The sequence below is a fragment of the Nanorana parkeri genome, unplaced genomic scaffold (genome assembly GCF_000935625.1).
Source record: "Nanorana parkeri isolate BGI_ZX_2015 unplaced genomic scaffold, ASM93562v1 scaffold748, whole genome shotgun sequence".
NCBI classification, from domain to species: domain Eukaryota; kingdom Metazoa; phylum Chordata; class Amphibia; order Anura; family Dicroglossidae; genus Nanorana; species Nanorana parkeri.
Genome location: NW_017307016.1, coordinates 342,308 through 343,264, shown reverse-complemented (window position 1 = coordinate 343,264; position 957 = coordinate 342,308). Strand labels below are relative to the sequence as shown.

Genomic DNA, 957 nt, shown 5'->3' with positions numbered 1-957 from the left:
GCCCCCTCCTGTAATAAAGACCGGTCACTGCTGCTCTCTCTCCTTGTGCAGGGTGACTGGTCTTTTCTCCGCCCCCTCCTGTAATAAAGACCGGTCACTGCTGCTCTCTCTCCTTGTGCAGGGTGACTGGTCTTGTCTCTGCCCCCTCCTGTAATATAGACCGGTCACTGACGCTCTCTCTCCTTGTGCAGGGTGACTGGTCTTGTCTCCGCCCCCCCCTCCTGTAATAAAGACCGGTCACTGCTACTCTCTCTCCTTGTGCAGGGTGACTAGTCTTGTCTCAGCCCCCCTCCTGTAATACAGACCGCTCACTGCTGCTCTCTATACAATCTCCTTTAGCTTCACCATCACCTGTAGCACAAGGGCCCGCCTGATTGGATACAAACTGAACGCATCTTTTAGAGGCGTCATTGACATAAAACAAGATTGTACAATCAGATCATTGGGCCCCTATGTTATCTTGGCCAGGACTGTACACCGCCACTGCACCGGTGGCGACATGAGAAGAGCGCACGGGCCCGCGCTCACTGACCTTTAGCGTCCCGAACATTTCGTCTTTGATGTGTCCCCCTCCGAACTCTTTCTTCACGGTCGCTCTGGTCGCCGCGTACAACATCTTCAGCCGCACCTGACGGTGGCACAAAAAGTACGAGACATTAATTGAAAGATTTATGTACAATTATGGAGTATCCAGAGCTAAGTTTTGGTCCTGGGCGGTCGGGGGGGGATACATTTTAGGGTACACAGCTCACTTCCTGTCTGGTAACCCCACTACATACTCAACTCAAGGCAAGGGAAGATATATTATCATATACACAGCTGACTTCCTCTCCAGTGACCCCACTCAAAGATGAAGAACAAAAAGTTGAAAACCTTTAAGATTTTTAGTGCCCCCCATCTTCGGTCCCTTAGACACCCCCCCCCCCACCCACCCCTCCCCCGCCCAACCAACCCTAC

General features: G+C 52.2%; 1 protein-coding gene across 1 annotated transcript in view; it reads right to left on the bottom strand.

Moving 5' to 3' along the window:
- The window catches only part of TWF2 (twinfilin actin binding protein 2), a 19,806-nt gene that overhangs the window by 6,091 nt on the left and 12,758 nt on the right, over positions 1–957 (bottom strand). Inside the window, exon 4 of the mRNA XM_018564376.1 lies at positions 533–628. Coding sequence (XP_018419878.1) covers positions 533–628 — 96 coding nt within the window. The remainder of the gene's footprint in view (positions 1–532; positions 629–957) is intronic.